Here is a 26,845-nt window from a genome sequence, read left to right as displayed (position 1 = left end):
TTTTCCTGAAAATGAGCACTTCGGTGACAATACCAGAAATCAAACACCAAAACTGAAAACAAACAGCATTATATTTACATATATTTCCTTCAATGTTAGCCAGAGCCTTGATAACATAATATTATTTTAAGTTTCTATAATTCTGTTTTTCTACTAGAAAATATATTATCCAATTTTAGGAAAGTTGGAGTTCTATAAATATTAGCTTTTAAATAATTCTCTTTCATGTCAATAAAACCTAATTGGACACTAGAGGACACAAATGTTTATACATAAATTGGATCTCCAATCACTTTTCATGATGTCGGAAATAAGGAATTAGATTCACACTTTACCATAATAGTTATTTGGGTACAGGTCTCCCTTACTATATTTTATTCTTTGGGTGAAAAGACTATATCTTATTTATATTTCTAGCCCCCATAGCATCTAGCACAGTATCCCATATAGTAGACCCTCCATATTTGTCAAGTTATCAAAATAATTTTTCAAAACCTAATGCCAGGGCTTCCCTGGTGGCGCAGTGGTTGGGAGTCCGCCTGCCGATGCGGGGGGCGCGGGTTCGTGCCCCGGTTCAGAAGGATCCCGTGTGCCGCTCCCCCCGTGGGCCGTGGCCGCTGGGCCTGCGCGTCCGGAGCCTGTGCTCCGCAACGGGAGAGTCCACAGCAGTGAGAGGCCCGCGTACCGCAAAAAACAAAAACAAAAACCTAATGCCATTCTCCTATTACTTTGATACCACGTCCTAAAATGTAATATTCATTCATGTTTAAAACAGTATTAGCAATAATATATGGAATTTATATAACTATCCTTTGGGTTACATTAAAAATCACTTGAGTTCTATTACTATATTTAACAAATATTAAATAGCCAAACATTTCTAACAGATTAAGTCTTCATAACATAATTATAGAAGGCAATTATCTTCTAAATGATTAAATTAATTTCTATTTCCCACTGTTACTTTTTTCCAAAATAGTTCTGGGCAATCTTAAATTGCTTTCTCCTCCTTGCCTGAGTATATAAAATTATTTCTAAAATCTTTAACCCTGGGAATTTATAATCAAACATTTCGAACCTTGTTAACACTAGAAATGTGGCGTTAAATTCACAATTTGTCAGCAAAGTATTCATGATGAAACTTCTCACAAGCTGAACGAGAAGGCTCTATTGTAAAGTTACCAGCTGTCAGGTCATAATACCTCTGGTTCTTATGCACAATTAAGTAGGTTTAGCAAACCTAAAATAAATATTTCTAAATTTGGGGGTTTTTTTTCTCTTCCTTTCACAGGGTTTCATAATTTGTTCTCTAGTATATTGCTCTTACTACTGCCCCAAATGTTTCATATTTAGTCTTCACTGAGATGAAATTTAGATTCCAAAACAATGATCAACTATGTCTTTGGTCTAATTTACCAAACGATTATATATTTTATACTAATTTGATAGTGGGGATGATATGTGAGGAAAACGTGAAAATAAAATGTATAGTATAGATCTGTTTACAATTAAAGTAAATTTCTATAGTCTTTCAAATTCCCTTATCTTCTGGGGAGAGGGGCTTAAAAACAGTGTAATAGGATGTATTTAATAATTAACATTGTTAATGTTATCAAGAATAACAATTCTTTCTGATTGATATAAACAGAAAGAAAACTGAGATGGGGATTTAAAATTAAGTATGTGATGGAATCTATTTTAAATTGCTTTCTTTAAATAAAGTCTAGGCCAATCACAATAGTGCACCTTGTTTCTATTCAACAGATTTATTCAAATCAATTATAAAGTTATTGCTATATATCATTAAGTTATTCAAACAAGCAACATAGAAAATATTCAGCCTGTCAATATTATTAGTAGCTCCTGTTGAGTTCTTAATTAGAAAGAGACTAAAAATCACTTGCAAGGTTTTATAATCTGTGCAAATATTCATAAAGCATGAAACTACTTATATGATTAAAGATGAGTTCACACAGTTTTGCAGTATATACTTAAGTCTACAACTGGCAGTTTATGGAAGAACAAGGAAAACTGAAAATTGCCTGGCTATAAATAGTTTTCAAGAAATAACATATATGATAAGAAATGAACCTATGTTTTATAATTACAAATGGCTTCTTAACAATAGTTCTGAACATTATGGCACTTAAGAATGCAATATGAACTTTTTCTTAGGAAACAAATATAGTTTTGTAGAGACTATAAAGAGATAGTGGGAAGTTAAAAAAAAAGAAAAGAGAAAGAAAAAATCAAGGGAAGGAAAACAAAATGACTACAGTACCAAAAATACAAGTACCAACATCCTAATAAAATGCAAAGTAATGTATTCAAGATTAAGAGACATTTACTAAAACATGCAAAACAAAATGAATTAACCAGTTCTTTTAAATAAGCTGTCACCTGGGTAAAGCAAACAATTTTGCTTTAAAAGATCGTTTCTTTAGTCAAAGTGGAACTGAATTTAGAACCATTACTCAAGTAAACATCAAGTTCCAGTTTTCCTCAATAACTTTAAAATATTCAGTTACCTAAGAAATGTACAAAATAATGCTTAACTGCCTAGTGCTTTATATTTAATGCATATATTTCTGTTTTTAAGAAGGGCATATAACATCTAGCACAAGAAGAAAGAAGATAAAATGTATCTTTCTTTAAATCACTATTCAGGAACCATGAAAAGCATAACAGGCCATATGAATGTTTTTTTGGATGTAAATATTAGTATAAACACTAACATTTTTAATAAGCACAAATGAACCAAGCTGGTAAAAATGAAAAATACTATCAAAACATGTCATGCATATCTCATATTTAACATCCAAAAGAACATTGGTATAGCCTTGTTACAGATCCTACAGTTAGCACCATTTTTATATCTGAATACTTTGAAAAAGCAAACAAAAGTCTTAAAAAAACTAAAATTATTGTAAGCATATATGAAAAAACTCAATGTGCACTAAGAGTGGTACTAAACATTTGTCAAATATTTACATCAACACTGGGAAGCCTGCTGGACTACTAAAAAAAAATTGAAACTGATATGCTTAACTCTTTCTATCCATGCTTAGCATACCATAGATGGGTAACTAAATTCATCCAGCATTAACCTGCCCATATAAAAAAGGCATACACAGTAAGTATCTGATTGCTTAAAATAGGACCCGAAATCATGACAGTAAATGCATTTATCTTGCAAACTTATTACATCCCCAGCCCTAAAGCCATTTAGCAGTAAGAATATCCAGGTGACTCAGTATGGCATGTAATTTACAACCCTTAAAAGTACCAGAAAAAAAAAAGCAGCCCTTTGTTTGTTTAAAATGTGAAGCATATGAATTTATATCCAACAGATAGTATCAGCACTCTGTCTAGTCACTCAGTATACTCCAGCATCTAAGTATCTCTCATCCCGGTAAAAAACGGTGCAGAACAAGGAGGGGGAAGAAAGCTAATTTTTTTTAAAAAGCAGCAAGGTTTTCTCCACATGTACACTTATGAACATAAAACTATTCTATCCCAGTATTAGGGAAAAAAAGTGCACAATTCAATTGGCAAGATCTTTCCTTTTTTTTTTTTTTCTTGGATTATTGATTCACTGTATAATCAAGAGCAACCAAAGCTACTTGTCAGTTCAAAGTATCCAACAAAACTTTGAGTCTTCATGCCATTTCAAGTTAAAAAGGAAGCAATGTAGCTTTTGGGCTTCAGAAAACTGGGCATCCTTTCATGCAGCACAAGGTTCATCACTACGCTATTTCCACAAGTCCACACTTGTCAAAGTGCAGTTAATCCAAAATTGCAGCGACAGTATATCATGCCAGCTGAATCCAGCCATGTATCTGAGATAGGGTCATATTTCTGCACGGTATTCAGATAGGAAGACCCTGAGTGACCACCCACTACATAAAGGTAGTTATCAATTACTGCAGCACCAACTCCTAGGAAAGGTGGGTAAAAATAGGGGAAAAAAATATGTTAACCATGAAGCAGACTTCGCACTAAATTAAATTTGCATTTAAATGTTTTCTTAAAATACATTTCAATAACCTATTATTAATTATACAAGCAATATAGCAATATGTGCTTACTGGAAAAAAATCCCTTAGTATATGTAAAAGAGCTGAAGTCTTCCTTCATCTCTCCTCAATCCTACTCTCCCTCTCTCCACCACAGTTAAATATTAAGAATGTAGTATATATCTTCCCATATGCTTTCTTCTCAATTTATATTTTTCAAAAATCATTAATTTTTGTTTTCAAATGTGTTAAAATTTTAAATATATATAAACTATATAATTTACGCTTAAAAATTTTACTTTATATATATATAGTTCTAAAAAGAACAAGGCTATCCAAATATTTTACATTTTCATTGTTTTATGGTTTTCCTTCTCAATGGTACCACAGAAACTAATTCTAGTAAACAAGCCTTTCAATTTCCTTCGTATGTTTATTTTTCAGGAGTTTCTTTAATCATAAATGCAAGGAATACTCCTAAAGCATTTCCACCAGTAACTTAAAACGTTCCTTTTAAAATAATGTGATTTGAGTTTGGGTTTAAGGATAATTTCCTCAAAGGTGTATTTGTTTTTCTTTATGAAACCTGAAACCCAACTCTTTCTAGATCAACTATAACTATACCCCTTTAGGAGGAGAGAACATTTGAAAGTAACATACAGACTGCTGATGTACAATAAAAAACAAAATAAAACAACCCTAGGATCCCGGGTGTGTGTGCACGTGTGTGTGTAACATATAAAACAATTACATCTGTTACATGGACACAAAGAGCTTCTATAAGATACTTTCTATTATGAGCATTTCTCAAGATGTGTTGTAGAAGTTTAAAAAATAACAATATGCACATTGGCATATTAAAATCACAGTAAAAAAATCTATATAGTTTTGTCTAATCAAGTTGTCAGTCAAGTTTATCACAAGAAAAGTTTTTTCTGGACAAGTAATAATACTCTTACTGTTATATCCCAAGAAACTACTATTTCAAGAACATCACTATAAAAAATATTGTCCTATATGTTTAGAAATTGGTATGTTATTATTACCTGTTCTGGGTTCTTTCATTGGTCTACACACAGTCCACTGATTTTGATGAGGGTCATATCTTTCAATGCTTGACAAATGTGAAACACCATTATGTCCACCCACCACAAAAATAAAGCCTAGCATGACACCCACACCAAAGTGAATCCTTTTATCTGCCATAGATGCAACCATCTCCCAGGAGTCCTTACTTGGATCATAACGCTCCACACTGCAAATATTCACAAAAGAAAGAATTAATTCACATATCCTTTGTGTCACTCTTCCTACTAAAGCAACTAAAACCCACCAGAGTTTTAAAAGTGCAAACGGACAGATATAAAACAAGAGTAGTTTGTCCCAAATGTTCAGATTTTGCTGATAAAATCACAGGGATAAAAGCTTACCTTGTAGACTGGTGCAATAATAGCCATACCCTACTCTATTATATTGTACAAGCAGCAAGGTGTATTAAAAGCATGGAGCATCTGAAGTCAGAAAGTTTGGGTTCAAGTACTAATATTACATACCTAGACCTATCACTTTGGATTTGTTTCTCCTGGATAAGTCATTTCCTGTAAACATGGGAATAATAAAACCTCAAGGATTCATGTAAGAATAAAGTCCAATGAGTATGCATGTGAAAGGACTCTGAAAATCACAAACTGAATATAGATGGTTCCTAGAGATACTAAGGATTTTCCACACAGCTAAGGAAAAGGGAAGATGAAGAGAAGGAAAGAAAAGGAATTTTTTTCTTATAGGTGAATTCATGGTGACTAACTGTAAAGCAAACACTACATACTTCGTAACACAAACTGGCTAATCATAATGATTATTGTAATGATTATAATAATCAGAGTAATTTATGAGAATTCACAGATTTAAATAAAGTCTGTATGCCAGAGAATTCTTGGCATTTCCAAGTTGCATTATGGAAATTCAAATCAAATCAGAATTTCCAAATAAGCTTTCCTGGAAAATCCCAGAAGGTCTTTAAGCCTACACTTTCCCTGAAGGGGTGCAAAGGCAAGTTGGTTGAGCTTGTTCTGATCCTAACCTAACTTCTCAAGAAAGCCTAAAGCATTTGAGAGTAAGTTCAGAATAGGGACTAGACTAGACTAGAAGACTAAACTACAACTATTTCTGAAAGGACACCAGGATAAAAACCGTTAGAGCAAAATCACTAGACAAGAAAAATCCTGTGAAAAACTGTAACAAGAACTCAAACTTCAAAAGCATTATCTCAAAATTAAAGTACTTAACCTTTTATCTTAGAAATTTCTGTTAGCAGCTTTTCAAAAAATAGAAATGCATGTCTGGGTCCCAAATACTTTTCCTTCAACTAAAGGAACAATAAAAAGGGAGAAAAATTTAGCCTACACAGAAATAAAAATTTATAGATGAAATGCTGTTGTGTCATTACTTTCTCAGCCTGTTAACAAACCACCACATACTCTCTTTTATTAAAATGCTCACGATAAATAAAACACATACCACTATTAGAGATAGAATACTATTAGAGATAAAATCTTTGGAAGATCGACTTTCAACAAAGGTTCAGAATTATGATTAATTTTCCATATAAGCACTTTATGCTTTTGTTTTTCTTATATATATATTTCTCCTTTATTCAGAGAATACTATAAAATACAGAAATCTCACATTTAAATTTCAGCACAGCTCAGATACATAATGATACATGTATGATTACAGAATAAGAATCCAGAACAGAATATTTAAATAAGGCTTAAAGTTTATGATGTGTTATAATATTGTGTAAGCATATAGAAATTACATTTTCCACTTTTTTATTCTACTAAACAACATAGTAACAGATCATCCATCCATACACACACATACAGACACACACATTTATACATACACACACCACCCCAAATCTAAAGTTATCTAACTTCATCTTATTTTCAGATTTCTGAATTCTAAAATCTAGTCCATTTATATTGAATGAATGAATGTAAAATTTAATAAAAGGGATTTGAGTTTTCGGTTTGTATTAAATCTCCATGTAAACCAATTACAATTATACTTGTGGAGCGGTTAAGTTTCCCAAATGTCTATCAATATTACTTTAAAAATTAAAAAGGGAAGTTCATTCATATACACAAATTGTTTAAAATCCAGAAATCATTGTTAATGATACTTTAAAAAATCTACAAGCATATACAACTTGATTAAGTTAAATACCTGTTCATGTGGGCAGGACCATACCCACCAATGGCATATATCATTCCATCCAACACAGCTGCGGCAAAACAACTTCTTGTTGTAGTCATTGGTGCCACAGGTTGCCACTTTCTTACTTTGGGAATATACTTCTCTACTGATTGTAAATAAGACTGTCCATCATAACCACCTAAAGCATAAAGTTCTCCTGCAAGTACCACTACTCCAAGGGTACTTCGGCTCTCATTCATTCTCTCAAGAGAAGTCCAGGTATTTGTATCAGGATTCCAGCATTCGACTGAATTTTCATGTTTTCTGATAGTGATGCCAGGACGCACGTTAGTTTCAATACCACCTATAACATACACTTTTTGGTCTAAAACGCATATTCCAAACTCATAGCGAGGAATGTTTAGGGGTGCCAAACCAATCCAAGAGTCATTCTGAGGAAAGTACATCTCCACACTAAAGAATAAGCAGAAAAAATTAAATTTAAAACATCAAAATGGCCCATAAACAATATCTGGCAAAACTGAAGATACACGTATGCTCTGATACAGCAATTTCATTCCTGTGTATCTACTCTACTGAATGCCTATTACAGCCAGTTTTGCAAAAGAACACAAATAGAGAAAGGTTTACAGCAGCTCAACACAGTCATCTATCAAAAGGAGAATGGATAAATAAGATGTGGTATACCCACCCCATGACAAAGCAATTCCATTCTTAGATATGCACCCAACAGAAATGCACACATATGTATATGTACAACAATGTTCGCAGTAGCATTATTTGTAATAGTTGAAAACCGGAAACAATCCAAATTTTTCATCAACCATAAAATGGATAAGTAAATTGTGCATATCATATAAGAAAATACAGCAATGAAAATGAACAAACTACAACTACATGTAACAGCGATGAATCTTACACATATAATGTTGAGGGAAACAAGCCAAATTCAAAAGAATATATTCAGTATAGTTTCATTTCTATCAAGTTCAAAAACACTTCTAATCTCTAGATTAGAAATGAGGGTGGTGGTTACCTTTGGGGAGGACAGGGAGGGACCTTAAGGGTGGTTTCTGGGTGTTGTTCATGTTCTTTTCTTGAAATGGTTTGTAATGTTTGCTTTGTGATAATTCATTGAGCTGTACACTTGGAATTTGTGGACTTTTCTGTATATGTGAAACATTTCAATTAATTTTCAGTCATCATATTCATAGTAGAAAGAAAATGTTGTATTATGTCCATCTACTATAATACCATACGCCAACGAAACTAAATGAATTATTTCCTCATGCAATCTCAATTTCATAAGCTTACTGCTCAATGATAAAACACATCTCTGAAGAATATACATGGTACCACTGCATTTACATAAAAATGTGTAAAACCTAACTATATACTGGGGCACATATAATATGTGGTAGAATTATAACAAAAAGCAAGAGAATAATACATTAAAAACTCAGAATACTGGTTACTTCTGGGGGAGAGAAGGAGATGGCATCAAGGAGGGGCACAAGGGAACTTTAAAGCTATTGTTAGCCCAATCTCAACAATACTAGTTTTAGACCACAATTAAAATGTACACTGAGACTTTTTAAAAGATAAAGGACCTATCAATTGACATTGATAAAACATCAACAGTTTCCTCCTATTGGAGGAAAGAAATGCAATCTACCCAATGTTTCAAAATATTTTAGAATGTTAAATATTCTAATATTTATTCTAATATTTAGAATATTAAATATTAAAGAAATAAATTAAACATAAAAGTTTTCATAAAGCAATCCCATTTAAGGGAAAAGGAAGGTAACATCCAGCTATATTTTCAATGTATAAAAGTTATTTGTATAACACAACATTGTTAATCAACTATACTCCAATATAAAATAAAAATTAAACAAATAAACAAACAAACAAAAAAAGTTACTGTAGAATACTCTCAATCAATGATGGCCATGGGCCAAATTCAGCCCACCAGCTACTTTTGTAAGTACAGTTTTATTGGAACACAGCCATGCTCATTTGTTTATGTATTACCTATGGCTGCTCTTGCACTACAATGGCAGACTTGGGTAGTTACAACAGAGACCATATGACGGCGACAAAATTTAAAATATTTATTATTTGGCTCTTTATAGAAAAAGTCTGACAACAACTACTTTAAGTTATCAAAAAAGAAAGCACTTTTTACTACTGTTGTTAAAAAAATATTTACGCTGAAGAAAATAAATTGCATGTAAAGTCCATGATTTATATCAATATCCTGTTTTTTTATTTTTTTGGTGGTTACTCTGATTAACTGTATTCATTCAAACATATTCTTGTCCCAGTCTGCTCTCATCACAAATTCCTAGCTCTCCTCTTTAGCATTTTTTGATATAGCTAGCAATAATAAATCCCCTCTGACCTGGTCTGACTCATATAAAGAAAGATGTAAATGATTTCACAAAGGAAAAAAGGGCATAAAATGGAAGAAAAGTTCATGAATAACCAGGATGGATAAAATTTGTGCACTGGGAGGGAGGAGAGGTGTTTAAAATTGAGAGTGTTGTAGAGAATGGACGACAATGTGATTAAAATAATCAGGTAAGTGATTTAAAAAGAAAACAACAAAAAGAAGCAAATAAACAGGAAAATCAAACTCTTTTAAAAATATAATAAATTAGCAAATTTTAAGAGTATAAAATCTATTAGCATCAATCCTTAAAAGCCTTCTATTTACCTATCCAAACAGGCAAACAGTCCAGATTTTCCTCCTACTGCACAAAGTACTTTGGGAGCACAGCGAGGTCGTGTCATCAAGACTGTCTGATGAGACAGTCTGTGTTCAGGCATAAAGTGGTACTTCAGAGCTTCATTCAAAAGATGTTTACAAGTGCGATCATCACGAATAAGATGATTTGCTTCATATAATCTAGTGAGAAACTTAACACTCAGCAATGGTAATCGTACACTGTTAAGTAGCTGTGCTAAGTATTTCTGGCGTTCTTGGACGTCATACTTGATCCAAGACTCAAGTGCATAAAAAACAGTCTCTTCAGTAGCTACATTCAAACAGTCATTGGAAACAATTTCATCCAAATCAGCATGCGTAAGCTCAAAAAACTCTTCAGTCTGGCAAACTGCTTCAAAATTCTGGCATATGTATTTAGTGGCTGCCAAATAAAGGTCATGACAACCATATGTCTCTGCAAAGCGAGAAATTCCAATACAATTACCAGGATCAAGTTGGCTTTCAAGAAATGCACAACATTCTTTCAGGACAAGTTTTATCTGGAGTAGGTTTGCTGCTGGAAGGAGAGATTCAACTGTGTCCTGTGAAATAAAAACAGTCCCTGTATAGGCATATTCCACAATGGCCTGGAGAGCAGTTTCATCAATGCACTGAAACTCAACCTCACTGTTCTCTTTTTCAGAAAGGTTTCCAGTAAACATAGCTTTGAAATATGGGCTGATGCTGGCAAGTACCACTCTGTGAGCATGGATTTTAACATCACCTACTCGAAGAATGATGTCACAGAGTTCGTGATGTTGACGAAGAAGATTCAAGCCCTGTAGAAGTTGTTCAGAATGTAAGTGGGTTAAGTTAGCAAGCATGTAGGTCGGGGATGTGTGGTCCATCTACAGAAAAACAAAAAGCATGAATAGTTATTTCAAAATAATCTTGCAAATGATTACTTTTACAGGTAGCACAAAATAACTGAGATTTGTTGTTTATCTGCATGTTTGTTGTTTTTTAAATACTAAATACTAGACAGAGGCTTTTAGAGTTAGAAGGGAAGTTAACCATCATTCAACTCCTTTATTATAGATATTAAGCACACTCCGTGCTTCTGGAAGATGAACAAGATTAAAAATAGAAAAGAAGAAAAGAGACTAAAAAGAAAAGAAGAAGAAAAAGTGAGAGGCAATAAGGACTGGGGTAGGTTGAATAATTGTTCCCCCAAAAGACATCTGCATCCTAATCCCTGGAAACTTTGAATGGTACTTTTATGGCAAAAAAAAAAAAAAAAAAAAAAAAAAAAAAAGACTGTGCAGATATGATTAAGGATTTTGAAATGGGGAGATTATCCTGGGTTATCTAGTTGGGCCCTAAGTGCAATCACATGTACCTTATAAGAAGGCAGAAGGAGATTTGACACAGACAGAAGAAGAGAAGGTAATCTGACCACAGAGAAAGAGATTGGACTGATGCAGCCACAAACCAATTAACATTGGCAGCCACTAGAAGCTGGAAGAGGCAAGGAACACAGTCTTCCCTAGAACCTCCAGAGGGCACAGAGCCCTGCCAACACCTTAATTTCAGCCCAGTGATAATAATTTCAGACTTTTGGCCTCCATAACTGTGACAGAATAAAGTTCTGTTATTTTAAGCAACTGAGCTTGTGGTAATTTGTTATAGCAGCCATAAGAAATCAACACGTGGATACTTCAGCATGGCTCATAGCAGTTGCTTAGAATAGATGAAAGGAATATAAGACATCTACACAATATGAACTCTTTCCTGTCTCATTCATACCTCAAATACAAGTAATGGGGATAATTTAAAAAAGCAGAAAATTTGGTTCCTATTTTAAAAGTATTATCAAATAGACTTAAAAATTCTGAACATTATTAAATAATATAAATCTTGGTAGGACTGGGAGAGTATAGCACTTCATTCCTATGCATTTTTAAGTGCAAATATACAAATATTAAAACTTTTATCTTCATTAAGAACATCATCATTTCACACTTGTTTCATTTGAATTTTATGTCCATTAACAAATTTTGTTAACATGACCACATTATAGCTGATATCACCAGCCTCCACTTCTGATCTCTCCAACTAATCTTGCACACATCTAACAGAATAATTCTCAATCAGGGTATCGACAAGTCTCAAGAAACTTGTTGGTCTTCCAGTAGGTACTTTATTCCAGAACAGAATATTGGTAAGAAAACAGCAACCAGAAGATACATGTTTAGATCTGGGTCTGTTCTTTTTACTTACTATAGTGTTGACCACTTAAACTTGTTTAACTTCTTTTAGCCTCAGTTTAATGGAAAAAGTTAACATCTAGACTGAAAAGAGAAAAATGAACAACAGGAAAGCAAGTAGATATAGCAAATAAGTGACAGGATTAAGAAAGTAGTCCTAGCTACTTTACATCATTAACTTTACCTTATCTTCATTTTCCTTATCTGTAAAGTGAGATCATAATAATACCTGAACTATAGATATCTCACAAGGTTTTTGAGGATCAAATTAGATAATGCACAGGAACATATAACAAACTAAGAGTTATGAGTACACGGTACTATGGTGAGGCAACAGAAATGTAACAGTATCAGCGAAGAACAGGGACCTTGGAAATATAATGAGTTTTAGTTCTAACTGGGTCATATACTATTATATGGAATTGGTACATTTCTTAATCTAAGTATTAATTTTTTCATCCATAAAATAAGAATACCTCCCACCTATCTCAGAAGGTTACATGAAAATTGTTCTGTAAAGTTTAAAGTTCCACACAACTTGAAGTACTATGAATACAGCACTTAAGTCTCATTCTTTTCTCATGATCCCCACTTTCACTATTTCCCATTCTTTCCATAATGACCTTTCATTCCAATAAAGCTCATGTAATTACTACAGCTCTATATAAATATTTTCTTACATTTGCCAGATTTTGCCTATAAACTTTCTCCTCTCCCGTGTTCTTTTCATCCAATTCAAATTTTCAAAAGGCTGGTTCAAAATTAACTTCATCTGAAAGTCTATAAACATTTAAGTACTCAATTCCTTTACATGCAATTAATTTAATTATAAGTGCTGTTTTGTGAAACATACCCCTCTCAACTCTCATTTGTCTGATTCAACAAGAAGATGTTATTCAGGATGAAAAGTGAACAAACAGGAAAGGTGAATGATACAGAAAATAAGAGAAGGAAATGAAAAATGACACCTAGCTAAAACAATGAGATGAGAAAGGGAAATACAAGGCACACTGATTGGAAAGGAAGAAACAAAACTGTCTTTGTTGGCAGATGACATGACTGTCTAGGTAGAAAATCCAGAACAATTAAAAAAAAAAAACCCAAGACAGTGGAACTAATAGGCAATTATAGAAAGTTTGCAAGATACAAGGTTAATATACAAAAGTCAATCGATTTTCTATAAACCAGCAACGAACAAGTGGCATTTGAAATTTAAAACATATAACCATTTACATTAACACCTAAAAATTGAAATACTTAGATATAAATCTAACAAAATTAGGTACGAGATCTATATGAGGAAAATTATAAAACTCTAATAAAAGAAATCAAAGAACTAGCTAAATAAATGGAGAGATATTCCATGTTCATGGATAATATGACTCAACATTATCAAGATGTCAGTTCTTCCTGACTTGCACTTCAGATTCAATGCAATCCCAATCAAAATTCCAGCAAGTTATTTTGTGGATGTTGCAAACTGATTCTAAAGTTTTTATGGGGAGGCAAAAGACCCAGAATAGCCAACTCAATATTGAAGAAGAAGAATAAAGTTGAACAACTGACACTACCCAAATTCAAGCATTATTATAAAGCTGTAGTAACCAAGATGGTGCGGCACTGGTGAAAGCACAGACAAATAGACCAATGGAACTGAACAGAGAGTCTAGGAACAGACCCGCATAAATATAGTCAACTGATCTTTAACAAAGCAGGAAAGGTAATACGATGGAGAAAAGATAGTCTTTTCAATAAATGGTGCTGGAATGTAAAGTAATAAATGAATCTAGACACAGACCTTACTTATATCCTTCACAAAAATTAACTCAAAATGGATCACAAACCTAAATGTAAAATGCAAAACCATAAAACACTTAGAAGATAATGCAGGAGTAAATTCTAGATGACCTTGGGTATGGCAATGATTTTTTTTTTAGATAAGACACCAAAGGTACAATCCACACAAGAAAGAATGATAAGTTGGATGTCTCTATAAAACAAAACAAAACAAAACAAAAAACCACAAAAAAGCTTCTACTTTGGGAAAAACAAATGTCAAGAGAATGAGAAGACAAGCCACACACTGGGAGAAAATATCTGCAAAAAACCACAACTGATAAAGAACTGTTATTCAAAATAAACAAAGAAATTTTAAAATTAAACAAGAAAAGTAACAATCTGATTAAAAAATGGAATAAAGACCTTAACAGATATCTCATCAGAGAAGATACAGATGGTAAGTAAGCAGATGAAAAGATGTTCAAGATCATGTGTCATGAGGGAACTGCATATTAAAACAATGACATACTACCACACACCTATTAGAATGGTCAAAACCCAGAATACTGAGAACACCAAATGTTGGACAGAATGTAGGGCAAAAGGAACTTTCATTCATGGCCGTGGGAATGCAAAATTGTACAGCCACTTTGGAAGACACTTTGTTAGCTTCTTATAAAACTAAACATACTCTTACCATACAATCCTGCAATCGCCTTCCTTGGTATTTACCCAAATGAATTGAAAACTTATGTCCACACAAAAACCTGCACATGGATGTTTATTTCAGCTTTACTCTGAAGTGCCAACACTTGGAAGCAACCAAGATGTCCTTCAGTAGATGAATGGATAAACTATGGTACAACAAGACCATGAAATATTATTCAGTGCTAAAAGAAATGAGCTGTCAAGCTATGAAAAGACATGGAAAAAATGTCTTATCAAGTAAAAGAAGCCAATCAGAAAAGGCTATATACTGCAAGATTCCAATTATATGACATTCTGGAAAAGGCAAAACTATGGAGACTGTAAAAATATCAATGGTTGCTAGGAGTTAAGGGGGACGGAGGATGAATAGGCAAAGCACCCAGGATCTTTAGGACAGTGAAATTACTCTATATGATATTATAATGGTAGATATGTATCATTATATATTTGTCCTAACCCACAGAATACAGAACACCAAAAGTGAACCTTATGGTAAATTATGGACTTTGGGTGATAATGACATGTCAATATAAGTTCATCAATTGTAACAAATGCACCACCGTGGTGGTGGACGTTGATAATGGGGGAAGGTACACATGTGTTGGGAAAAGGTGTAAATGGGAAACCTCTGTACCTTCCTCTTAATTTTGCTATGAACCTAAAACTGCTCAAAAAAAATAGTCTTTTAAAAAAGTAAATTAAAAAAAAGGAGACCTAGCTACCTTATAAGTTCACATCTCTCCCAGACCAAATAATTATGTTCCAAGATATTTAAAAGAACCTGTGAATGAGATCCCTGAATCATTGCCAGTGCCACAAGACAGGAGACTATTTTCAAAACTAAGAGTGTAATTTCTACTAACATTCTGATAAGGTTAATGTTAATTTCAGATAACACTTTAAAACAAAGGATCAAAGGTTTGATATGTGAATACTTAGAAGAGGATGTAGTGATCTCTAAGACTAGGATGCATGAGTTAACAAGACGACGTGTCACAGATTAATCTTTTTTTTTTCTGATGTATTTAGAAGACTTGCAGATCAGAAAAATATACAATGTTTAACTAGATACTTGTAAAGAATTTTATAATGCTTTTATGATTTTGAGAACAAAACCAAAAAATATAAGCTAGTTCAGTTAACTAAATTAGCAAGTGGTTGGACAACCACACCAGAGTATATACTACTTAATGAAATGAGGTCCACCTGGAGGGAGGTTTCTGATGGTATATCATAAGGCCTAGATGAAGATACTGCAGGCAGGCTCTTCAGCTTTGCAGATGATATGAAGCTGCAGAGGACAACAAATACATCAGCTAACAAAACATGGATCCCAAAAGACCTGACATCTAATAAGAAGAAATTTAAGAGGGATAAATGTTAAGATTCTATAGTGGATTCCAAAACAACTATACAAGTACAGAAAAAGAGAGAAAAGACTCATCTGTAGGATGTGTTTAAAGGGTTTAGGGATTTTAATTTTAGTAATACTTTAGCACACTAATCTTATGGAGGTTTAAGGTGCGTTAATAGAACTATAATATACAGAACTAGAGAGGAGACATTCCACTTGGCTCTGCAAATGTCAGACCACATCTGGAATACAGATTTGGAGTACCATCCTTTAAAAGGGATCTAAACAAAGTAAAAGCCCTGATGAAGAGAAGAAATTCAAGACATCTTATGGGTGTTGAGTCAAAAAAAAAAAAAAAAAGGAAATCTGAGAGTTATGTGAAAAACCAAAGGGTGAAAGTTACTCAGTAATAATACAATAATATAGGACTGTTTTGAGGATTAAATGCATTTATGCATATAAAGTGCTTAGAATAGTGCCTATCACTTAGTAAGCTCATGATAAATATCTTATTTATTAATAAGTTATCTTATTACTAGTGGTTTTTTTTACATTGTTTGCTTAAGAGGTATTTTGCTTTCTATGTTGTACCATCTCTTACTACTGGGTAAGAAATCTACTTTGTACAAGGTACCATCTTTGTACAAGATGTCAGTGGACATCTTGGACCACACAAAGTATTGAAGAATTGTTGATTCTCAAATCAAGTTAATGAGTTATTGGTTAGATTCATTTTTAGTATAAATAGAAATCATACAGTAATAGATCTTTACACTAATTTTTGTATATCCAAGACTGGTAAATTACCATCAACATGATATAAAAGCATACTACAATATTGATTTGTAAATATACATACACACACATATATATGTACACATGCAACACATAAAAGAACATATGTTTGTGTATATATGACACATATCCAGATATGCAGGATGGTATAATTTTAAGAGACTGGGCTCTGGAATCAGGTTCCTAGGGTTACAATATTGTTTGTACTATTTAATAGCTATGTGACCTTGGGAAAGTGGTCTTAAAGTCTCAGTTTTCTCATCTGTAAAGCACAGACAAAATAGTACACATAGCACTCAATAATCATTAGGTACTATTTATTATTATCATTATCTTCCTTAAGAAGACTCGGTTTTTGCCAGCTAAACCCATGTGACTCCCTTCCACACTCACCAAAAACGGAACAAAGCTTACTTACTGTCAAATGAATAAATACAAACAGGGCAAGGCCAAAACCTGACTAATTTGACCAGAAAAGATACAGCGAGCCACTTTTAAATTTAAACAGTTTATTACTTACAGACAGTGAAAGAAGACTAAGCTCCCTGGATCCTTGTCCCACATACTAAAAAGGACAACATAGAAACAAAAGGGGCTGGACGGCAGCAATACAAGTTGTGAAGGACCCAAACTACAGCAGCAGCAGTTTTATATTCTGGAGCTCTATTCTGCGGGGCAGCGGGACACGAAAGTCCCATACCTCATCACACCAGGGAGGTAAAGAGAAATTGTCTCACGGCAGACTCCCAGGGGTGACAGAGAGGTAGGTCAGAGATGACCTTGCAGCAGCTCCTTAAAGACCATCCATCCTCTCATGTTCCAGGAGAATCGCAAGGTGTTCCAAGACTCAGATAAGCTTCAGTCCCACAGTCCAAGCTTTTGCCTATGTGGACACATGCAATGTCACCAGAATGCCACGATGAAGCTATTCCCCTACACTTATACCCTCTGTAGTATTTTTCCTTTATCTCACTTTCCTATTACCCCCAAAATAATAAAAATGATCAAAGGTTTAAAAACCACTCAAGAAGGATACTGGTAAAGATGACTTCATAAAAGAAAACCCATACATATTTCTACCATTGTACTGGATTCAAATGACATGATGTTTAATCCCTTTAAGTATTGAGAATGAAGTTTAAGAGATTATACTCTTAACATGTAACCAAAACAATTTGAACTAAGAACTTTAAAAGGTCAAGGTAAAGATAGGGAACTTAAAATGAATTACATTGGAGGTTTGCCATAACATCATTCTTAACATTTTAAATTTGACTCCTTTTCTCTCTCAAGAAATCTGACTTAAGAGAAATTAACAGAACTTTAAAAAAGAGAGCTTTAAAACAATGGTTCTCCAAATACGATCCTTGCACCAACAGCATCAGCATCACCTAGGACCTGCTAGAAATGCAAATTCTAGAGCTCAACCACACATCTAAGGAATCAGAAACTAAGGAAGGGGCAGCAATCTGTGTTTTAAGAATGCATTAGTATTTTTATGCATGCTAATGTTTGAGAATTGGTTAAAATATTTCCAGCACAAGTGTAACTGCTTAAAAATTATAGCAAATTATAACTGTTACTCCTTCAAAATTATGAATTACAACTGTGACTATACTTGGTTCTTAGCTATTTACCCGTAAATGGCTAAAGATAACTCACAGAAGCAATAATTCCTAATCTTCAAAACCTAACCTTTGTCAGTTTTACACTGGCAGTTTCATTTATCTCAATAACAACCTTGTGCAGAATGAAGAACAAGTACCATAGAAAACAGGAAAGAACAGTGAGGAAAAGTGTGAATTTCAGGGCCAGAGAGATTAGTGGGTTCAAGTCAACATTTGACTACTTAATAGCTGTAGACTTTGGGCAAATTACTTATTCTAAACCTGAACTTTCTCATCTGTATAATTTGTTGTGGATTAAACAGAATGTTTGGTTTGGAGAAACAAATCAATGGTGAAAAATAAAAAATACAGAAATAGATAATTTAATATATGCAAATTTAGTTTATGATAGAGGCAGCATCTCAAAATCAGTGAGGAAAAGAGGGACTTTTAAATAAACATGTTGGGATAACTGAGCCTCAGGAAAATAGATAAAATCAGATCCCTTCCACATATCTATGCCAGGATAAATTCCTTATGGATCAAAGGTATAAATGTAAAAAATGGAATCATACAAGTATTAGAATAAAATGGAGTGAATTCCTCTATAACTTGAGATTAGAGAACAGTTTCCTAGCTATGGTACAAAACCCAGGGGCAATAAGTTAAAAAGTAGATCAAATCAATTACATTAAAAAACTTTGAATAGCTAAAAAAATCATAAGCAAAGAACAAAGTATAAATGAGATTGAGAAAAAAATTACAATATATATAAAAGATGTATCAGCAATAAATAAAACATTCCTAAAATACTCTAGCCCTATAGAAAAATTAGGCTGAAGAAATGAACAGATGGTTAAAAAATACAAATGGTTCTTAAGTATATGAAAAATCACTCAACTTCAGTTATAATCAAATGAATTAAAACTATATGGAGTTAACAATTCTCTCCTGACAATATACTCTTGGTGAGGCTGTAAGAAAGAGGCACACTCATACATCCTTGTGGGAATGCTGAATGATACAGACCTCTGGAGATAAATTTGGTAAGTTTAGCAAAATTACATTTGCATTTACCCTTTGATCCAACAATCCTACTTCTAAGAATTTATCCAAAAAATACCCTGGCAAAAAATATATAAAGACAAATGCATAAGGTAATAATTGTAGGTCTATTTGTACAAGCTAAAGAATAATACCTTATGCTTTTGTACTTTCATATTTGAGAGACCAAGAGGCAACTGACCAAGAATTTTACAACTCTAATGCCCACCAACCAAAGAGTGGCTGAAAAAAACTATGGCACATCCACACAATGGAGTACTATGCAGCTGTGAATAGAAATGAGGAATCTCTGCATATACAACTCTGCAGGATCTCCCTGATCCAAGCAAGGAAGAGAAATGTGTGTATAGTATGTCACTATTTATCTAAGAAAGGGGAGGTTACAAATATACATACCTACTTATTTTTTTTTAAAAAAAGGAAATATTACATGGTATATTTTTTAAAAGGTTACCTAACAGAGAAGGGAGAGAAAAGAGTGGAGAGGATAGAGATAGAAGCTACACATCTTTGAATATATCCCATTTATTGATTTGACTGTGGAATTAGGGAATTATTTTACACAATTATAAAGCAAAATTAAACCTTAAAAACACAATCCATAAGAAACTTGAAAATAAAAGGAAGCAAAGGAACCCAATGTTCATCTAGTTAGTAGCCTAACCATACCATTCCAAATAACCTTAAAACAGTAATTTGATAGTCCATCCCTAGTGGGGTATGCCCTAAAAATTTTTACACCACTTTCAGTAATCACATTGTTGGTGAGAGTGTTATTTGTATTCTGAAACTGTTACTGTGCATTGCCACAATGCATAATTACATGACATTTCTAATTCTATCGTCCCTAGAGTCATTTGTGATCTGGGATTCTCAATATGGGAGAAGAGAAAGATGTAAGACTGAGACATTAAATATAAACCTTGTAGTCTGATTTTGAATTAAAAATATCAGAATATACAGAGAAACAACATTATATACACTAATACATATGTATATACATATGAAATATATGAGGTATACAAATGTACATTAAGAAAAAAATTGTATTTCCTAGCTCTACTGAAAAGGGCTAGAAATTACAACCAACCCAGTAGCAAAGAACACTCCTCCTAGCACCAGATGTGGTCCCTAAATATTGTTTCCTTCCAAGGGAACAGAACTCCTTGGAAAAATGGCTGATTCCAGACCTGGGGCAGAAAATGTCACCATAAATTTGGAATCTTTACATACTAGGTAGCAATAAAGCTATCAATGATGTCTAAGGTCATAAACAACTTAGGAGCCAAACTGAATAGGCTTCTCATTAGTCAAAGAGATGGGACAAACTGATCATCAATTATAGTAACTGCAATTGATTAAAACACAGCAAACATGCTTAAATCCATGAGTTCATAATGATAATAAAATTACAATAATTTAAAAAAAGTGATCACCATTGGAGGATGCTAATGAATCAACTCATTATTTGAAACCTAGCAAATAAAGGGAAAGAATCAAGCATTTATCATGCCTTTCCTATAACAAATGTACCACTGGGTTACCAAATAGATGAGGATAAGTTTTTCTTTATAAAAGTACTCCAGTTATTAAAGAAGGAATGGTAGAGTATCACCATTTTACAATCTTAATGAATTAATAGAGGTAGGCATTGATTATGAAGGGCTGCTAATGTCACAAAAACAGAGACAACCAGACATCAGGGTCTTCTGATGGAAGATCATAATACCACCTATAAATACTTTTGCATACTCCCACTCACCACACACACACACCCCCCAAAATCAAACATGTAGTCAACAGACTAGATCCAACTATTAATTTATAAGATATAAAGAAAACAGAAAAAGCATGTTAAACTATAACAGAAGGATGCAATCAGCAAAAACATCCTGTGAGAAATTTTATGGCATAAATAACGTAGACGGCTTCAACAAATAAATGGAAAGAAATAGGATGAAAATGAACCTACAGATTACTATAAACTTAAAAGACATTATCAACCAAATACAACCTGTGATTCATATAGGTGCATGCACACACATATCATATACATACACACACATACACACAACATTTAGGAGACAACTGGGAATTTTGTACCCTGACTGTATTATTGATTATATTAACTAATCACTGTTATTTTATTCTTTGTTGTTGAACAGTAATACCATAGTTTTGTTTTTAAGAGTTTTTATCTTTTACAAATACATACTGAAATATCGGTAGATAAAATGATGTCAGGGACTGGCTTCAAATTAATATAGGATGAGGGATTGGATAGAAATGGATATGATGCCATGAGTTGATACCTGCTGAAGCTGGGTGACAGGTACATAAGGGTTCATTACATTATTCTACAATTGCATGTTTATGAGATTTTGTACAGGAAAAAAGACATAAAAAAAATATATGGCACTAAACTTCACATAAGACTTACAGATGAAGAACCTGAAGTTCAGAGAGTTTAGATGAATTAACAAGATCACACAATTAGTTAAGACGTTACTGGGACTATAATATTTTCTTAACCTTAGAACAATGTTCTTTACATATTACATTAAAAAAATTACAATGCTGATCAGTGTTGACCTGCTTAAAATATTTACTGAACCAATTTATAATTGTTGCTATTCCTGATAAGACTAAATTATTCCATAAAGAGCATCTAGAATATCTTTGATTGCCATAATGTACCAGCTACTGTTCTAAGCTTTTTACATGTATTAACTCCGTTCATCCTCAGAGTAACACCATGAGATAGGCACCGTTATTATTATTATCCCCATATAACAGATGAAGAAATCTGAGGCACAGAGAAATTAAGCCTAAGGCAAGATTTAAACCTTTGCACTCTGTCTCCAGAGTTCTTAAATACTATGTTATACTGCCTCACTTATAAACTCATAATTTCTTTTATTTTTTATTTTTTTGCGGTACGCAGGCCTCTCACTGTTGTGGCCTCTCCCGTTGCGGAGCACAGGCTTCGAACGCGCAGGCTCAGCGGCCATGGCTCACGGGCCCAGCCGCTCCGCGGCATGTGGGATCTTCCCGGACCGGGGCACGAATCCGTGTCCCCTGCATCGACAGGCGGACTCTCAACCACTGCGCCAACAGTGAAGCCCCCAAACTCATAATTTCTTAATCTTATTCAAGTTTTAACTCAAACAAGAAACTAGAAAGGTACAGAACAGAAACCCATAAAGGACAGATCATATACATATATATAAAATATACACACACACACACACACACACACACACACACACACTATGTCGATCAGATACAAGAATACATCAGAGCTTTAAAATGAAATAAAGAGAGGTCCATGGAACAATCATTCCCTTCTGTTATTTATATAATAGTAGGATTGATTCTTCTTTCCCCAAATCCCTGCCATACTTTTTTGTTTTTAATTTTGGTACCATAAAACAAATACTTAGGAGTACTCTAAATCCAGGTAACTGGATTGATTAGTCAAAATTGAATAAATGGTATCCATTTGAAAAGTTTTAAAAAGGTAATGCATTGTACTTCACTTCTAATCACATTCTTATTACATAAATATCCACAATATAAAGATATAATTAGATAAGTTTAAAATAAAATCAAACATTCCATAGTCTACAGCAGCTTCACAATTTTAGATTCTGAAATCAAGCTATTAAAGGTCAAGTTGTGAGTTAGTATACTTAATTGACACCTAAGCTACAAAACAGTGGTGCTGAAATCAGCTGGGAGGCAATCATCTGCTACAAAGAGAGCAAATAAATGGTCAAGAGAAATAAGAATTGTTTAAATTTCTTTCCCACAGTTCAATTTTCCTCACAGAAGAATTCAACTAATGATGGCATAATAATTTTGACAGTGAGCCTATGGAACAAGTTGGCATATTTTCCTTTTCTCTGAGATTGACTTTCATTATATCTAGAGAAACAAAAGTAAAATTAGAAGCCTGTTATAATACCAGTCATTATATCATAGGCTCCAAAATAACACAGAAGAAAGCAAGTCCCCAAAGCCACTACTACATCCACTAAAAGCTCTAAGTTACATAATTAAACCATCTACTGAAAAACTGGTTACAAAAAATGTGAAATCCTGTTAACAAACAGATTAGTGCTTAAAATGCAACCAAAAATTTTTTTTGTTTAAAAGTAGCATTTTGACTCAGAAATGCACAATGGATTTGGAGCATAAACCTAAGTAAATGAAATATAACACTGATACACATCAAGAAAAACTGTTTAATCCTACATGTATAAAAATAAGCTCATAATTTCTTAACCTTATTAAAGTTGTGACTCAAACAAGAAACCAAAAGGGTTCAGAACATAAACCCAAAGACGAAGATTAAAATACATATAATCAAATAATACATAATAATAGATATGAGTGATTAATGATGGAAAAATCTAATTTTATCCTATAGTTTCAACACTCTCCCCCACCAAAAGTTTTCCAAAGCTCTAAGCAAACAGCTAAATTGACTCATTTGAGTAATTACTTTCTGATGCAAACACCCACAAAATGTGCCACAGTACAAATGTAGATGATGTAAACTCAAAAAATTGTTGTGAGGATTCAATGAGTTAATATTCATTAAGTACCCAGCAAAGTGTATGGCACACAGCAAACACTCAAATAATAGTGTAATTATAATTACTTGTTAATGTTAATAGCACCTTTCATTTCCATAGCAATTCTTCACAATAATTTCTTAAACTATACAAAATTCTTAACAGTTTACAGAATTCAAACTGGTTTCCAATATTCCTGGATGTCTGTAAAATCTGAGTAAGAACAAGGAAAAAACTATAGTGGTTCATCCAACCAATTAATATTTTATTCTGACTGTGGAAATAAAGGATGCTTTTAGGGCAATTGCGTTTGCCTTAACTTCAGCTCAAAAAATTAAGGTATGTATCAGAAACATTCCTTAATTTAACTAACTAATCCATTAATTTAAGTAAACTTTCTTGAACTTACTGAAATTATTTTGAAATTATTATTTTAACTTCTTTTATCTGAATTTGCTATTTTCAATGTATTCTTAATTACTCCCTTTCAACTTTCAGAGGTGTACTATTAATACACCTAATAGTGTATTCCACTGTTCTGGAATTTGATTTAAAAATTTTTATCCTACCTCTCTATATGGTTAAATATAAAAGACTTTTCTAGTCAGTACACAATTCCTAGAATTCAAGAATAAGATTTTTAAAAAATCTACTTCATAATAGAAATAAACAGAATATACATTAATTGGATGAGATTTATTTTCCACAAAATAAAAGATAGTAATATATGGGGTGCTGATAAGGTCCCATTTCCTGGTCCCATCCACCATGAAGACTAATGCATCTTCCAAGTCTTCATCAAGGAAATTAAAGATAACAGATATAAAACAGACTGCAATCTATAACATAGTGATCTACAGGGCCCTGAGAAAAGTGGTCAAAATGAAAACTCACCGTGCTTTGTTCCAAGGAAAAGGATATAACTAGTTGATTTAAGTATCCAAGCCCCTTGAAAAAGTATTCTTTATAGAGAGAAGGGGTAATTCTTAAGCTTCTACCATAATTTTGACGATGATATATAATTCAGGACTTTCCAAGTTCACTTTCTTTGTTCCACGATTACCACACAACTTCCCAAGTTCTTGCATACAGGAAAGAGTGCACTGGATTTTCAACCTGAAAATTCTGATTACTGGAAAGGGTTATCTTCTATTCCAACATAAACTGGCATTCTAATGTGTACATTCTGATGGGTACATCATTCTTTTAGTTAAGTCTGAATTGAGTTCCTGAAGTCTGAGCATACATGAGTAAAAGTATAAATTTGAACTTCTTACGCTGGAAATATGAGAACTAGACATTCCTTCTCATTGACAACTTCTAAAATCATCTCTTGGTTTTCACTCCCCTGCCCTTACCCTGCCTCTAAAATTAAAAAAAAAATTTTTTTCTTTTTAGTTAAACCAAATTTAGGCAAATTCATTTAAACACCAAAATGACTAATTAAAATCAAAGTAACAACCTAGAACTTAAACCAAAACAGAAGGATGCATGTTTACACAAGCCCCATTTACATTTTCTCTACTCCCAAAAGAAAGGGGAAAAAGAAAAAAGAAAAACCTATAATAATCAAATTGTGCTTTAAGACAACACCCAGAAGTTATTTTTGAACTTCCATTGTCCAGCAAAAATTATTTATAAAGTGGTTTGGTATGCTAAGACTTAAAAAAGTATTTAAGAGACATGTGGTACAGAACAGGGTAGGAACACTTGCATTTTAAGTGCATAAATTGTGGACTTCAAATGATAACAGACTTTTCTCACTGGGTCATTCAAAAGCAACTGTATTATTCCTTCCCAAAAATATTTTCTTCCACACTCCAAAGAACTCAGCCTCACACCAGGCATTCCAGCTCTTCAATTGTTTCCGTTTAAGTTTAATTACAAGAAGGAAAAAATGCTCACCAAATTCACAGTTCGCCTAAAACAAAGAAACGTCTATTATCAACTCTAAATCTACAGGGCAGAATTCTCTTAGGACCGTGATGCCAAGAACTTCAACAGCAGCTGAAATTCTTTGCAGTCTCGGTTTCCAGGATACTGAAAGGCTGCAGAGACGCGGGAGGATCCTGCAGGGAGGCTGGGGCTGCGGAGGGAGCGGGAGAGGGGAAGGGGTGAGCCCCACAGAGGAACTGCATTAGACTTTGAGAACCTATGAGGGAAAGAAGGTTAGCTACAAGGAAAAACAGATTTATCTCCAGATCAAGTTCGTTTTCAAAGAGAACTTAAAGTGATGAGGATAAGGAAAAATGACAGAAAACCATTAACCCTCCAAAACCGGAGGGTAAGCGAAATAGGAAAAGGGGGTTGGGGGGGAGGGCGAGGAGAGTAAAGGCCTAAAACACCAGGATTTGAAAAAAAGTACGCGAGCTCTGAGCTTGGCCTTGAGTCGGATCTCCCGTCCCGGTAAGCGGACGGCAGGCGGAAAGGATCGCACTTAGGGCTGTAGATAGCAACGCGTTTACAACGGTTGAGCCCTGCACAAGAAGATGTCGCCTCTCTCCCTGCTTGCTCCCGTTCATTTCTTTACATCTTACTCCAGCACCAGCGGCACTCCAGCAGAACTCTGCCAAAGCCTGCGCCGCAGGACAGCAAAAGGAAAATACCTGAGTCCCAGGAATCACGCCCGCAGTAACAGGAGGAGGAGCCGTGGACAACGGGAACCCGGGCAAGATCCTCTTTTGCCTTTAGTCAAATCCCAGTTCTTACGGGTGGGGCGGGGAACTTCCGCCCTGAGCG

At 33.8% G+C, this 26,845-nt stretch overlaps 1 protein-coding gene across 2 annotated transcripts; it reads right to left on the bottom strand.

The window, feature by feature from the left end:
- Positions 1-640: 640 nt before the first annotated feature.
- On the bottom strand, positions 641-26,824 carry KLHL28 (kelch like family member 28). Of its 2 annotated transcripts, none has more exons than XM_082841674.1 (5): positions 26,713-26,824; positions 9,961-10,859; positions 7,248-7,691; positions 5,063-5,271; positions 641-3,938 (listed from the first exon to the last, which is right to left on the bottom strand). In XM_082841674.1, the coding sequence occupies exons 2-5, from the start codon at positions 10,857-10,859 to the stop codon at positions 3,775-3,777; spliced, it is 1,716 nt and encodes a 571-aa protein (XP_082697800.1). In that variant the 5' UTR covers positions 26,713-26,824; the 3' UTR covers positions 641-3,774. The 2 variants fall into 2 exon arrangements, with proteins under 2 accessions (XP_082697800.1, XP_082697801.1); XM_082841675.1 differs by lacking the exon at positions 26,713-26,824 and adding an exon at positions 25,001-26,060.
- Positions 26,825-26,845: the final 21 nt, after the last annotated feature.

This window comes from Leucopleurus acutus (genome assembly GCF_964270905.1).
Source record: "Leucopleurus acutus genome assembly, chromosome: 1".
Taxonomy (NCBI): Eukaryota; Metazoa; Chordata; class Mammalia; order Artiodactyla; family Delphinidae; genus Leucopleurus; species Leucopleurus acutus.
This window is presented reverse-complemented; position numbering and strand designations above follow the sequence as displayed.